Source organism: Pectinophora gossypiella, chromosome Z, assembly GCF_024362695.1.
Source record: "Pectinophora gossypiella chromosome Z, ilPecGoss1.1, whole genome shotgun sequence".
Taxonomy (NCBI): Eukaryota; Metazoa; Arthropoda; class Insecta; order Lepidoptera; family Gelechiidae; genus Pectinophora; species Pectinophora gossypiella.
In genome coordinates this window covers 23,962,995-23,975,775 of record NC_065433.1, presented here as the reverse complement: position 1 = coordinate 23,975,775, position 12,781 = coordinate 23,962,995, and the positions used below count along the sequence as shown (strand labels likewise).

The 12,781-nt window shown below is 36.5% G+C and overlaps 1 protein-coding gene across 4 annotated transcripts in view; it reads right to left on the bottom strand.

The window, feature by feature from the left end:
* Positions 1-1,912: 1,912 nt before the first annotated feature.
* LOC126380294 (trafficking protein particle complex subunit 10) overlaps positions 1,913-12,781 on the bottom strand; it is a 33,887-nt gene continuing 23,018 nt past the window's right edge. The window contains exons 15-17 of one of the 4 annotated variants that reach the window (XM_050029606.1): positions 11,823-12,583; positions 2,572-11,702; positions 1,913-2,115 (exon numbers count right to left, since the gene is read on the bottom strand). In XM_050029606.1, the coding sequence (XP_049885563.1) occupies positions 12,450-12,583 (134 nt within the window). In that variant the 3' untranslated portion in view covers positions 1,913-2,115; positions 2,572-11,702; positions 11,823-12,449. Of the gene's footprint in view, positions 2,116-2,571; positions 12,584-12,781 lie in introns of those variants that run through there. The other 3 variants (XM_050029607.1, XM_050029605.1, XM_050029608.1) reach the window with 3 other exon arrangements.

Sequence of the window (12,781 nt, the reverse complement as noted above, 5' to 3'; positions counted from 1 at the left end):
TGTGAATCATCCGTCCCTTTCCTTTTCGACGGATACGAAAATGACGGATATAACCTAAAATAAAATTAGGCGGTGTCTGCAGGAATCGGGGCCAATGTTAAACGAACTTATAAATCCATGGATGTAACAATAATCTATGCAGATACTGCGACATTAGCGGCGTGGCGGCGAGATTTGACTTCCGTCTGGTACTCTTGAGCATAGGCTTTATTCTTGGTATAGACCAAGGATAAATGTAAATGCTGTAAAATTATCTTTAGGCGATTTATTTGTCCACATTATCAGGACCTAGACTAAACGAGGGGGAGTAGCCATACGCAGGCGTCCTCCTCTGCGAACCTATACCTATGTCCTCAGGTCGGGTAGTTTTATAAAAAAAACTAATTACAGTCGGCCTGTGCGCTAGACTGAATCTAGATGCGTAGGTAAAACGACGTCCTTGAAAAATGCCTAATTGTTCGGTATTTTGTTGCTAAAAGGGATCTGGCTAGTCGAATTTATATAAAAGATGGCGTTGGCTCCATATTTTAGTAATGTTATATCAAATTATTACGATTTAATTCTCGTAAAACTTAAAAATATTAATTATAACTATTCTGTTATTTACGGATTTGTTGATCAACATTCTTCATACATTAATCAAGCGACTATGAGCGATCGTTTTGTAGTTGTCGCTAGTGATTTACCGGTTTGTCGATAGAAATGTCAAAGACAAAGGAGTCTGCATATCGTCGCCTTATAGTAAAACCATTTATTCAAATCATATTCGCATATGATTTTTTAAATAAAACCTCGCAATAGACAAGCTCGTTTCAAGCCAAGTCCAAATTTGTGGGCCCAATTTTTTATTGGATTATGTATTTACCTGTTATCATCAATAATTTTTCCTCCACTCCATTTTTGCCAATTTGATAACTATATTATCATATTTTAAATTTTGATTTCCCTGAACGAATTGTTGAATTTATCGATAGTTCTTTTATCGACAATTGGTACAACCACAATGTAACGTCTCACACCTTCCCGCCCCGCGAAAAGTGCCAGAAAATGTTGTATTGGCAACTAACGCCATGGCTACTCTCCTCCGGTCCGCAGAGATCCGCGTACCTCTACGGGAACTAAAATGTATTCGTAGGAATTTAAATAGAAACATAATGTAAACAGTCGCCGCTTGCTAATAGTTTCGTACTTTTCGGAGGTTTCAAATTTAGCCAGTAATATATAAAACTGGAATCTGCAAGAGCGAGATAAGAGCAGAAATGCTATCGCACTCCATCCACCTCGACGTTGCCGCCGTGTGGTCGCACGCATTACCTTGCTCTAGTAAATGACGGTTCTGAGCGTGGTTCTAAGTGACAGAAAATAATAGAAACATAGGAAAGTGCGATTCGGTGCGGCCGTAATGTACAGTCATGAGCAATATCATGTACCCACTTTAGAACCCTGTCGCACTATCATATTTGACATTTGATGAGACTTACGGCATACCTTGGACACTTCATACAAACAAACTCATTTTACAGACACCACACATTGACGTTATCATATAGGCGCATCTGTATGTGTGACTTTTGACGATTCAAGCCTAAACTATGTTCGAGGGGGGCAATGGTAAACCCAGTTCAGACGCTGGTGGGGAGCGGAGAGTTGCCGTTCTATACGAAGTATTATTCCTTATTCTATGCTTACGATTTAATTTGCCAAAAAAGTTAATGTGACATGGTTTCAAAGTGTGATTGATTGATATAAATTTTAAAGTGTATACATAATAGTACTCGTGATCGTACTTTAACCCTAGAATGTTTCTTTCGGAGAAATACGTATTTGCCTGGTATACGCCTTACGAATTAATGGATGCCCCCTTATAGACATAATCCGTTAATCTGTCTGTAAAATATAAATAAAACAACTGTTAACAATAAACGTTATATTGATAGGTACTCCTAATTATTATACATAGTATGAAACATAAATACAATCTCCAGTTATACAATATATGTCTATTTACACAATTATAATATTATATTTATCTGTAACTGTTGGAACAGATGTCGTGCCTAGGTTAAATAGTAGAAAATTACTTTTTTCGTAAATCTAAACGAACTTATAATGTTACTTTTTCTACTCCTCTACTTTAATCTGGCATTTAAATAACCAAAAAGTCTAATATAAGTACATACATAATTAAACTCTTTGAAAAAGTGTACGCTCTATGGCCTATAAAAGCATTGTTTACAAAGTGTAACTGTACTATAATGTCGCCAAAAAAGCATTGTTGTTGTTTTTTTTTTGACCTGGAAACTGGCACCTTTACTTTGTTTGGTGCCATAGATATACTATAAAAAAAAGTATACATTTGCCGCCATTTTCCCGCGCGTTGGAAAATAAATTGGAAAATTTTTGTTTCATTTAAAATTACGTCGTCGTAGAAAAAGTATTGTATGCAACGTTGTATAACTAGGTCAAAAAATGCTCGTGGCGTCTCTTATTGCGATGTTCGCCAAGGCTCACATCGCAACTCACGCCACTCGCATTTTTTGACCCTTCTTATACAACTGTTGCATAAAATACTATTCTGATACTGACTTACAATTCGGTGAAAATGTAATAAGTGCAATAGTATTATTTGTGATTAAATAAATGTTTTTATGAGTTTTGCAAACAAAGTCTTCCATCTCTTCATTCCCTGGCTTACATATAGCATAATTCATATTTATACCATACAACCTTTTATAAAACTAGGTGCCATAACATAATTTTGACTTTTTCTTATTGATCTTCTAAACCAAACAGTGTTGCCCAAAACCTAACAACATACAATACTTACACATGTTTAATCATAATTACTTAATGAGTACACATAAATGTAACTAAACTAACTATAAAATTGGCGTAACTTGAACCGAAAAATATGTGATAATAAAAAAATCACTGTATTCAATAAAAAAAGAACGTGCAGTAATAAGCTCACAACTAAGTATATTCCTAGGCTAGACAGAGGTACAGTCATGAGCAATATAATGTACCCACTTTAGGACTCCGTCGCACTAACATATTTGACATTTAGTGAGACTTACAGTTCAATTTGTCAAAAAAGTTAATGTGACATGGTACCAAAGTGTATACATATTAATCCTCGTGACCGTACAACCATCGCAAGATGAACTATGTACCCACGCGTCACCAAGCTTGCCCAGTTGGGTATAATATAGTCATGAAGTTATGTTGTGTTATAGTAATAATACATAAAAATAATGAAGGTTTGATTTTCATTTGCATAGTGTGATATTTATATTAAATAAATACAAAAATCACGCGCATATCGCTATCGAGCAGCGCAGATAAGTCATCAGAAGCAACAAAATAAATATACTTGCAGACACTAATTAAAGTGTCGGTAAGGGGCTTATTACATTACCCAATCCAGCGTCGGGACCGTACAGTGTAATAACCATACATTTTATACCTACACCCGATGGATTGGTCAGTGTAATATGCCTTAAGATGGATATGATGAACCGTAAGATGAACGACAATAACCCATCACGAATACGAGTAGCCCATATACACATCGTCGTAAGTGTAAATTGGTAATCTTTCCGGTATTTTGTGTAAAGTTTTCACTTGATATTGACTCAGAATCATGAACTGAATCATTTCCCTCAGTGACACCGGTCACTAACACCCTGTATAGATGTGCGACCCATGTTTTTTTTAAATTGGCAATTTTCCTAAAACACGGGGTCGATTACCCATCTATAGTCAGAAGACTTACGAACTCAAGTAGGAAGCCCCACTCACGGGCGAGTGTATGTATTTGACTAATAAGTGGTAGCCAGTACAGAAATGGTCAGTCCTTATATTTAGTATATGGTATTGCATGTATTCATTCTACGACCTACCACAGATACTACACGAATACACTGGTACAAATACTAGACAAATAATACGGTTCTGCAGTTTACTTAGGCAGCGAGTTCATTGGTGTCTTAATTAGTTTTTTTTTCTACTAGCTTTCTGCCGAGATTTCGACCCTATGGACTTCTTTTATATTGCTTATTATTTTAGTTTAGTTTGAAAACTATATAAGTCGTACTGTCCTTCACTTATTAAAAATGTCATACACAGATAGTTACTTTAAAACTGTTGCCGTTTATGGCGGAAAAAAACTTGTATTTATTTTAGTCTGATAGCTCTAAAAATTGTGTCAAACTAAATTAAAATTAAGTTGGTGTCTACAGGAATTAGCACCACTCTGAAACTAAAATACAATTAGGTTTACATTTGTTAGACAGCATTATGTATAAACATAACAAAACTTACGCGATCTTGTTCAGCAAAAATCTAGATTTTAATACATTTTGAATACTTAGTCTTGAGCATCTGCACTGGTCTTACCTTGTCCCTATAACTAGTAGTGGACGTTAACTATGTAATTGCACTAGGTTATACATTTTGAACCCGATTAAACAGTTAAAAATAAACATACACCAAATGCACTAAGATAATATAGACACCAAGTTGTGTAGGTATAAAACTACAGTTAAATTAATAATCCGTACCACCAAAAATTCTTGTATAGATTGGCGAGAAAGTTAGAATAACAAACCAGAAATCTCACATACAAATATTATTTTTCAACTCTGAATATTCAACATCATAAATTGATTTGACTTTTCTGCCAACTGTACGCACGATTTGCCGCTAATCAGCACCATATAAATCCATTTAATATGTACAACTTAAAAAAAAGAGAAGACAAGATGGGAGACTAGGCTGAATATTATCGTTGTGGTTTCCAAATAAAGTATTATAATATGGCATTGAAAATAAAAACTAGCATATGGAAGGAAATGCTCAAATGAAAAACTTAAGAATAAAACGTGTGTTTTCTTTACATTTAAATTCAAATATACAATCATCTAGTTTAAAAAAAGAAGCTCCTATCGCGTCTGTGTAGGTACAGAAATAATTATATAAATAATTATCTCTTGAAACGTGTCGTCGACAGTAATTCGTTCGTCATTGCACACGTCAGATTTTTCATATAGGTAGTACCCGGGTCCATTGTATTATAATACGTTACTATGGTACCGGGGCCCGTGAGAAAGGCGTTCCTTCCAAATATTTGTTTGACGGAAGGAACACGTCTCGATAGTCGAATTATAAAGAAATTATGCCCCCAGCCCCGGATCCCGGAATTTAATGAAAACTCTGACAAGTTTAGCCACACTTTCATTGATAGATATAAAATAACAGCCAAGTTGAAACTGACTTCAGAAAAACACATTCCAATTTTATTTTAAGTTTTACCTGTCATATTCCTATCCGCCGAAAAGTAAAGGGATTTTAGACAGGAATTTTAATACCATCTCGACAGACTTACAGACGGCTTGCATACGCGAGATACCTTTTTGATTCGTGTGATTCGTTTTTAATCCCCTCGTTCATTTTAAAATTAACAGCTATCAATCATCCGTCCCTGTCATTTTCGGCTGATAAGAAATTGACAGGTATAACTTTAAATTAAGAGGTGTCTGTTAGAATCGGCACCATCATACGACTAGACATCTAGACGCATAAATTAAAAATAGAACCGGTCGTATATCTTCCTAAAACATGTTTTCTGTTAATAAGAATTCTTACCTTTTTTATATAAACTTTGAAATAAGAAATCAAAACATTTTCGCTAAACCTAAACAACATTTTTCAAAAACACATCTAGTATTCTAGCCATAATTATCTAGCTAATTAATTATTGTTAAGGTATTATCAATTTTCGATTCTAAGTTACCAAAGCAAAAAGCTTTTTTCTCTATATGTATCTCGAATTTGAAATTGTATACATGTCGAAGGGATTAGGAAAAACAAATTGTTATAAAACATGTTTTTCCTAGTTACTATGACATTGTTTTTCTTACTATTTTTGGATGACTTTTAGACTAGTTTTGCGTTTTTACATTTTCTATGTGAATGTACCAAAATATCCGGATCTGCAATAGAGTCACCACTGATGAAAGCTTGTAGGAAACCTTGATGTCATAAACTTTGTTTCATCATAAGGCGCTTCGTATATAAAAGGGAACAATTTTTAGTAACAATAATACTAACCTACTGCATCGTGGATGGCTGTAACTCATTCACATGTAAAAGATCTATTCAATACTAAAAACGGCAAAACTAGTCGAAAAGTATGTTGTCACTTACCCTGATATCCACATTCTACCCTTTAGCCGCGTTGGTGAGAATAACGTTATAATATTGTACAACACTAGAATATGGAGACAGGCTAAAGCATTATAAACTACGGTAGGGCACCCTTAAATGCCTTTATTTTTAAATTGTCAATAGTCTAGCACATAAATGTATTAGCTGTCCACCCGCGAAATTACACCATTACTACTTTAAAAACAAACTTTCAACCTCTTTTATAACCCTTTGGGGGCTGAATTTCGCCAAATCTCGTCTTAGTGAGCACTTACATCCTAAAGCGAAGCCTCGTACAAAATTTGAGACTCCTAGGACTTGTAGTTTCTGAGATTTCGTGATTAATCAGCGAGTTGTATTTCGCTTAATGTATTCATAAACAGCCTACATACGTCCCACTGCTGGACACAGGCCTTCCCTCATTCAGCCCGAGGGGGCGCTTTTATATAAATACATAATAAAATTAATCATTTCAGTTATTTTAATTGAAACTACGTTAGTTTTTTTAACAAAATAAATAAATGTAATAGATAAAAACGACAGTTCGCAATTATTAGCAAATCGTACATTAAAAAACTAACAATTAAGAACGATCATTTTAAAAATAAAAGGCATTTTAACGTACCCCCGCCAGCTAGGCCATAGCATCTACATAGTTATAAAATTGTCTTAGCACGCCGAGTTTTTAATAATCATTAATCTGCACTCGGATACAGCATATAGGTCTCGTCATATTATTGGCGTGACGGGGAGCTAGCGCGACGCCAGGGAGGCGTATATGGAGGAAACGTCACACACTTTAGAACAGTTAAGCTACTAGCGCGGCGCTGACGTCACGCTACTGCCCCGTCATGCGCACAGTGTGACGAGACATTACGAATCTTAGCTAGTCATTTATACATAGACTTAAGAAGCAAATGGTCTATCACATGTGTGGTCCAAATCTCACTTGAATTGAACAGACTATTCTCACTATATGGACAAAAATGGGCGACTTTATTATTGAGCACGATTTAATTTGTATAATTATATAACTTTTGTAACATGGGCACAAATCGGCGGTAATTATACTCATGTGTGACTGATTATGCGTAAAACTATTCATGTACTATTGTTAATACGTGTTACTAAGGCAACCAGTATCCTATCTAGCTTGTCGTAAATATATTAGAATACTATATAATGTGCAATATGGGTACCGATGTTGTGTCCGATGAATCTAGGTACTTAATTCATGTTTATTATTTATACATATATATTATATTTCTAATCGATAGCGTTATTAATGTTTAGGTCGTATAGAGTATATCGAGCGCGTCTAACTCATTATTCATTATGTAGATGTGTAAAGGAATATGTTGATGATAATATAAGTATATTCAAAATATTCCTCTCATTACATAACAATCACAGAAAAAGCACAAACATCTTTATTGCAAAAATGTGACCTTAAATACGGTAATTATTAACACGAGTTATAAATTCACTGAGCATATTGGTGAAATATTGTTGTTACAATTTGCCATTCGTTTGCTCCATAATGTGCCCTTAGAGCAACACGGAAAATGAGTAGTCATGCGCAGGCGTTCCTGTCTACCATAGGACCCTCTTGGACCTTTGACTTGGACTTGGACCGTCAAAACTATTTTGTATCCTAGAAACTGTTTATACCTAAGCGATTCATCTTGTCACCTAAACTGGATATTAAGTCAGAGATTGAAAATTGAAGTCAAGGCTTTGGACCAAACGGTTATGAAAACTGAAGACGAGGCCTATTTTGAACATGTACTTCGAAGAATAAATTACTAAAGACAAGGCTGTACGGTTCTCAAATCTTTGCGCGCGTTAGTTAAGGCGGATTTAAACAATAACAATCGATAATGCTGAGCGGTTAGTTGATAGTTATCGATAGAAATGTCAAAGAGAACAGAGTCTTACAGCCTTTAGCTATACAGCCATGGATCTCGTGCATATTAAAGAAAGACAAATTATTACTTTACCTAAGCCTGGGAAACCTAAAAACCTTCGAGTTACCGTCCCATAAGTCTCCTTAATACCATGGGGAAGATTTATGAACGGCTCTTATTTGCTAGATTTCGGGACTATACCGAATCCAAAAGTCCTATTCCCCCGGAGCAGTTTGGTTTTAGAACTAGGCACTCCTGCGTTCAACAAGTGCTCCGTATTGTTGAACACATCTCTAGTAAATTGAACTATAAAAAACCTGTCGCTACGGGAGCGCTCTTCTTCGATGTGGCGAAGGCGTTCGATAAAGTCTGGCGCAACGGCTCGATCTACATTTAGTAAAAAGTAACTGATTTGACTAGTTGGAAACTACCCTATTAGTACAAACACAAAGTGACGTGTCGCAGATTCCTATTGCAAAACCTGGATTTTGTATCGACGCTTTGGCTCATTGATGTATAATATGTTACCTTTGCCAACTCTCACGGCCCGTGTTTCTCTATGGCGTGTATACACAAGTTCTATAAGCTTTTTACGATTATTACGCTTATACTTATAGCCTTTGCCCAGCAGTGGGATCTTGTAGGCTAGATTAGATTCAAGTCAGCATTACATCTTCCATATACTTGCAATGTCACAGAACACGTTCTATACCCTTAAATTATCTCCTTCTTTTCTCGTGGACCCATTAAATTGACTAAGTAATGGAACCTCAAGGGATACTCATTTCTCGTAGACCTGAATCACATCACGTTTGTAGGACTAAGCATAATGTAGGTAGACATGTTTATTTTTTATGCTTGCGGGCGCGGCTTGGAACCCGATGCCGACCCCGCCGTCGTGGTCGACGATTTCCCTCATTCAGTGATTATCTTTTTTTTTAATTCTTTCAATTATAAACCCTGTTAGACGTCGCTCTAAGCCTGAGGCCTGTTGTTTTTTTAAACCCGGGTGAAGCCCCATTTGTCCGGCCAAGCAGTTAATGACATCTGAGGAAAACTTACATTAAGTCACGTAAAAAACGACCCGTATTAAAGATATATTTTTGTTTAGGAAAACTCACAAAGAGAAAATTTAAATCGAAAAAAAATGTGACTTGGACGGGACGTAAACCCGCAGCCCTTGTCAAGCCGGGAAGAGCGTATTAACCATTACACAATCGGGTCCTCCTCCTGTCCATGCGAATGCGGTTCAAATTTTCTCTTTGTAAAGTATATCGCAAGGGATTTATAACAAAGAGTGGATAAAAAAACACCACTTCGCAAAATAGATTTGGAAACATTATGTAGTGAAAATAATTCTAAAAAGATAACGTCGATCATCCGGCGAGTAAATATAACAAAATCATATTTAAATCATACTTTGTCCTTTTTAACAGTTTTTCAATGCAGATCGACGAAGTAAATTCTTCATTACGTAGACCAAATGGTCCTTTTTTTGACGTGACCTATTGTAGATTTGCCGCAGATGGCATTAACTATTTGGCCGGAGCCAAATGGTCCACGAGACATGAATCCTCATGGTCCCACTAGTGGGTCAATTTAGAGACTCGAGGAGGAAAAAGGATCACAATGGTGCTGATTTTGGCAGATGCTAACCTATTTTTATTTTGTCAGTTCCACAGCTAACACTGTCTTTTTCTTGTGCTCTGCGTTCGTAAAGAACGACGACTGTGGTCATGCCAGACCCAGAGGGGGTGAAAACGTAAAAATAAAAGCATCGGCACAACAAAAGCGGGTCCGAAGCTGCGCGGGGGCAGTTTCAACGCGGGCTCGCAATATTCTCCCACAGCGTTGTGTTATATTTGTCTATAAAATCATATAAACTCGATGATTTGTTCGTGTAGATCAAAGACTGCACTGAACTGCGCTGCCGCCGCTCCTGTCCGCGCTCAAACTGCGCCTGCGCTGTTACTGCCTTTGCTGTGACGCACTACATATGATTTCTTATATTACAACATCCGCGCACACGCACTAACTTCGCTGCATCTGAATTGCTTTTGGCGTGCCGGCCTTAAGTTTGCATTTGCCAAAATCAGTATCAAAATTAACTTTATTCAGTAATAAAGCATGTATGGGTTTCCCCGTTTTGCGACGGTTCGTATAAGGTAGAACATCCTTAAAAAAATCGTAAATGATTTTCCAAAATAATACTTGACTAATTATTTTACATACATAACGCCTGTATATAAGCTTCTGTTTCAATGGATTTTCTATTATAAACATTGTCAGAGTCGTAGGACGTAGAATTTCGTGGTCTCTACTCACCCGTATAGGAAATACAGGCGTGGTTTATACGGAAATCCTATTGAAACAGAATATTATTCCAATTACGAGTTACGATACAATTCAGAGGTTCCATTGATAAGTCAGAGAACACGAGGGTTTTTGGTTCTATGAGTATTCATGGGGCGGAGCCTTCTCCGTTAGGTCAGAATGGGAGCTTCCCATTTCTCCGGCTAAGTAGTTAATGCCATCTGCTTCAGGAGGCCATCGGTCCACCTTGTGGGGGATACAGTGATCCGTAAGGCAAGAAATAAATTATTGAATATGGTGGTTTCCAACTAGTCAAATCACTTACTTTTTACTAAGCGTAAAAACACGAAATTACTATGTAATTTGTATGAAAGAGCAACCTGTGACGTCATAGAAAAACGTGACAAAACAACGCTCTTATAATTACATGTTTCTTTATTACAAAACGTTTTTTGTCACCTTTAGATCTGTCTTTATTTAGTAATCAGAATTTCATAATTTATTTTTGACCTAGGAAACTGTACAATTGTATATTTCCTTGAAATAGCCTTGTAATTCCACGTCTTATACTTATATATTATGTAACCATTCATTGCCATTTTAGCCAAACTTAGTAAATAACATATCACCTTACGTGTGTTTAAGTATTTGTCAGCTGAGCGAAATGTAATCTAATTATCAAAAAATTCAATTCAATTTTGCTTGGCTGTTCAATACTAACTGCACCGCTTATTATTTTTTATTGGTAATGCTTTTAAAGTGTTTTGTCTATTAAAACTGGTTATATCATTTGACGGATTTTATTTCACTGCTTAAATTCCAAATGAGGTGAGCAGAAGCAATCAAATGGCAACCTGCAGTCACTTCTAATACGACGCAAGCTTAATCTCATATTTCATTCCTTAATCAACTAGTAACAACTGTCATTGAAAACATTAGTCCTTTCTTTGGAATACCGTTTTATAGTATACCCATTTGTGGTATACACATCTGTGGTATACACATCTGTGGTATACACATCTGTGGTATACACATCTGTGGTTTACACATCTGTGGTATACACATCTGTAGTATACACATCTGTGGTATACGCATCCATGGTATACACATCTGTGGTATACACATCTGTGGTATACACATCTGTGGTATACACATCTGTGGTTTACACATCTGTGGTTTACACATCTGTGGTATACACACCTGTGGTATACACAACTATGGTATACACATCTGTGGTATACACATCTATGGTATACACATCTGTGGTTTACACATCTGTGGTATACACATCTGTGGTATACACATCTCTGGTATACACATCCGTGGTATACACATCTGTGGTATACACAACTATGGTATACACATCTGTGGTATACACATCTGTGGTATACACACCTGTGGTATACACTTATGGACAAAAAATCGACTCGTTGTGTAACGTGGTTTTATTAACTGTCTACCAAAAAAGTACAATGAGGTGTGTTCTGGCCTGAGGTTCTTGCCGTGGGTTAGTTTATGGTCGTTTTACATTGACCTCGTTAGTAAATAGACTACCAATCTCTGTAAAAACGCGTCCGCGGCGCAACTTGTCACTAAGCGATGCCGTGTCAAGATCTAATTTAGTCGACACTGTCTTTACAACCTATATTGCTGTTTATTTTAACAACCATTTTAAGAACCTTTGTCTCAATTCTCTGAACCCCTACATTTCTACTAAATTCATACAGACATCATCACATATATTATGCTACAATAGAATCATTTTAAAGAAAACATTTTAAAAACAATAATGACAAATAATAATTCGCGCAGAGGAGAGTATATTTTCATATACACAATAAGAAAACTTGAGTCGGTTTTTTGTCCACAAGTGTAGTAACTAGAAACGTGCGCGATCTTTAATAGTGACAATCTCTGGAATCTCTGAGTGGCGTCATGCTATAGAGTCAGTAACAAAAGTGGTCGAACATATCTTAGCATTAAGGTCCAGTGTTAGCAACTTACGTCGCCCAATGTATCGTGTTAAGCCGATGGGTCTACATGCTCTTTAGGAGCTGGTGGCAAGACATGAACCTGCTTCGCCTTGCCTGCGTGGTACACCTGACCGGGACTGAACGGCTCCAAACGGGGATGGCCAGTGTTTTCCTTTTTAAGGTCTGAAAAAAAATATATCTTTGTATACATTGATATACGACTGCAGATACAGCGCGTCATACAAGAATACGTCGAAATCTGGTCGGTAACTTAGAAATACGTAAATAGATTCGATGTAATCCGACCTAATTTAGGTAAGTACATTGCTGTCATACAACTACATGAGTAGTTTCCACGATTTGCGCCAGGTTAATGGCAAT